At 54.6% G+C, this 2,496-nt stretch overlaps 1 protein-coding gene across 7 annotated transcripts in view; it reads right to left on the reverse strand.

Moving 5' to 3' along the window:
* Positions 1-1,838, reverse strand: part of LTO1 (LTO1 maturation factor of ABCE1) — a 23,648-nt gene extending 21,810 nt beyond the window's left edge. For all 7 annotated transcript variants that reach the window (XM_017887051.1, XM_017887057.1, XM_017887047.1 and 4 more), the window contains exon 1: positions 1,340-1,838. In XM_017887051.1, the coding sequence (XP_017742540.1) occupies positions 1,340-1,389 (50 nt within the window). In that variant the 5' untranslated portion in view covers positions 1,390-1,838. The remainder of the gene's footprint in view (positions 1-1,339) is intronic.
* Between the last annotated feature and the right edge of the window lie 658 nt (positions 1,839-2,496).

Here is a 2,496-nt window from a genome sequence, read left to right on the forward strand (position 1 = left end):
TTTTTTTTTTTTTTTTTCGAGACGGAGTTTCGCTCTTGCTGCCCAGGCTGGAGTGCAATGGTGTGATCTCAGCTCATGGCAACCTTCACCTCCCAGGTTCAAACAATTCTCCTGCCTCAGCTTCTCAAGTAGCTGGGATTACAGTGCAGGCATGCGCCACCATGCCCGGTTAATTTTGTATTTTTAGTAGAGACAGGGTTTCTCCATGTTGGTCAGGCTGGTCTCGAACTCCCGACCTCGGGTGATCTGCCCGCCTCAGCATCCCAAAGTGTTGGGATTACAGGCGTGAGCCACCGCACCTGGCCCGGAGTCTACTTTTCGAAGTCTCCTAGGTAAGTCTGGTTTGCAGCCAGAGTTAGGGGGCCAAAGTTCTGTGAGTGTTCAAGTAGCACTGGCCCAAGTCAACTGCTTCCAAAAAACTGCAACATACACAGGGTTTGACATCACATCGGTAGGACAACAGAGAGAAATGGCATCAGATCACCACAAAATGTACTCCCACTGGTACCTGGAGTAGCACTGACCCTGAGGCCCAACAGTGGAACTGGCACTATCTTAACCTGCAGTCACCAAAGATGCAAGGAATGGGCTGCAGCACTCCATGAAGCAGACTGCACAGCTCCCCACTTACCAGTTATGTGACCCTGAAAAGTGACTGTGCCTCCTAGTCTGTAAATTCCGAAGAATAATTGGATCCACTTACTAAGTAGGACTGAAGTAGATAACCAGGGTAGAACGTTTAGCTCAGCGTCTGACTCACAGCACGAGCTAAATAAACGTCAGCAACTGACGGCTAAACGTTCGGTCGCTTTCTTAACTAACATCTATGGACGTGTCCTGTGGGCCGGGCACTGGAAGTCAGCCAGGAGGCAACTCACAGTTCCCCCACTGTCGCAGCACGAGGGGCTCCCTAGGGGCTCTGGAGGGAAAGGGGTGTGGTCGGGCACATCTATCAGCACATCCATGAATACTGCCGTATGTCCTATGATTAAAGAACCAGAAAAAGAGGCAGCTCCCAGATGGCAAAGTCTGTCCTCCCAGAGGACGGGGCGGCCTCGGAAGAGGGGAACCACCAGGCTGAGCAGATGCTTGGGGCAGCCCTGACAGGGAAGGCGGGTCTGGAAGAGCAGCTGGGCACTTGCCCCGCAGGAGAGAGCGAGGAGAGAAGGACCAGAGACTCAGGCCCACACTTGTCCTGCGTCCACGGCCACCAGGCGCTCCCCAATGCGCGCGCCCAAGGGACGCCAGGCTCCAGCAGCCGCCCTGGGCCTCAGCCGGCGGCGAATCCGCTGGGAGAGGACCAGACTGGGCGGGGTACGGGCCTGACCTCGCCACTCACCTCTCATCCGCCATCACGATGGAATCGAATATATCCTGACTGCCAGCCATAGCGGCAAGCAGCCCGCCCTTGGCCCCCGGGATTCTGCAGCACTGCGATGCCGTCGCAGTCCCGGCAGGTTCAGGCACAAACGCTTCGTTTGGGAGGAGACAAGATCCACTTCCGGAAGCGGCAGCGCGGGGCAGGCCGGGTAAGAACGGCACGCGGGAGGGTCCAAAGCAGCCGGCACATGGCGCATGCGCGGCTGCGGCGGTGGGCAGGGCTGGGCTCCAATGAAGCCCCGGCCTGGGGTCCCTCCGCCCTGCCCGGCTCCCTCAATGGGCGTGTCTGTCCGCACTGGGAGCGTCCATTGGCCCCGTGCGGGGAGAGCCGAGCTGTATTTTGCCACCGCAGATGGAACCGAATTTCCCAAAGTGACTCCGAAAGAACCAAGGAAGAAGTGGAGAGTCATCAGCTGGGCGCGGTGGCTCAGCCTGTAATCCCAGAACTTTGGGGGGCCGAGGCGGGCGGAACACCTGAGGTCAGGAGTTCCAGACCAGCCTGGCCAACATGGTGAAACCTCGTCTTTACTAAAAATACAAAAATTAGCTGTGCATGGTGGGCGGCGCCTGTGATTCCAGCTACTCGGGAGGCTGAGGCAGGAGAATCGCTTGAACCCGGGAGGCGGAGGTTGCAGTGAGCCGAGATCGCGCCATTGCACTGCAGCCTGGCGACAGAGCCAGACAACGTCAAAAAAAAAAAAAAGGAAAAGAAATAGGAAGTCATCAAAGAACTGACGCCTCAAGAGGCTCCGGGCCAGGAGACTCTGCATGTGGGATTTTGGGGGGAAATTTGTCGGTTTTAGTTCTCATATTTGTCATTTCCATGAGATGTGCTTTCTGAACACGATTTTTAAAAAGCGATTTCAAACTCTAAGCGACCACGGAACTCAGATGAGAAACTCCAAAAGCATTCCTAATAAAGTCAGTAGTGAAACCTCACGTGACCACTGAGCATCTTTCTTCCAGCCCTGGCCAATGCAGTAAAACATGAAGCAAGAAGTGCAAATACCAAAAAAAAGAAAAAAAAGGCAGAAATACTACTATTTGCAGATGTGATGGCCCACCTAGAAAACCCAAATAGTTACCTAAGACATTCTTAGAATCCATAATCGCAGC

This window comes from Rhinopithecus bieti, unplaced genomic scaffold (assembly GCF_001698545.2).
Source record: "Rhinopithecus bieti isolate Rb0 unplaced genomic scaffold, ASM169854v2 scaffold_1014, whole genome shotgun sequence".
Classification (NCBI taxonomy): domain Eukaryota; kingdom Metazoa; phylum Chordata; class Mammalia; order Primates; family Cercopithecidae; genus Rhinopithecus; species Rhinopithecus bieti.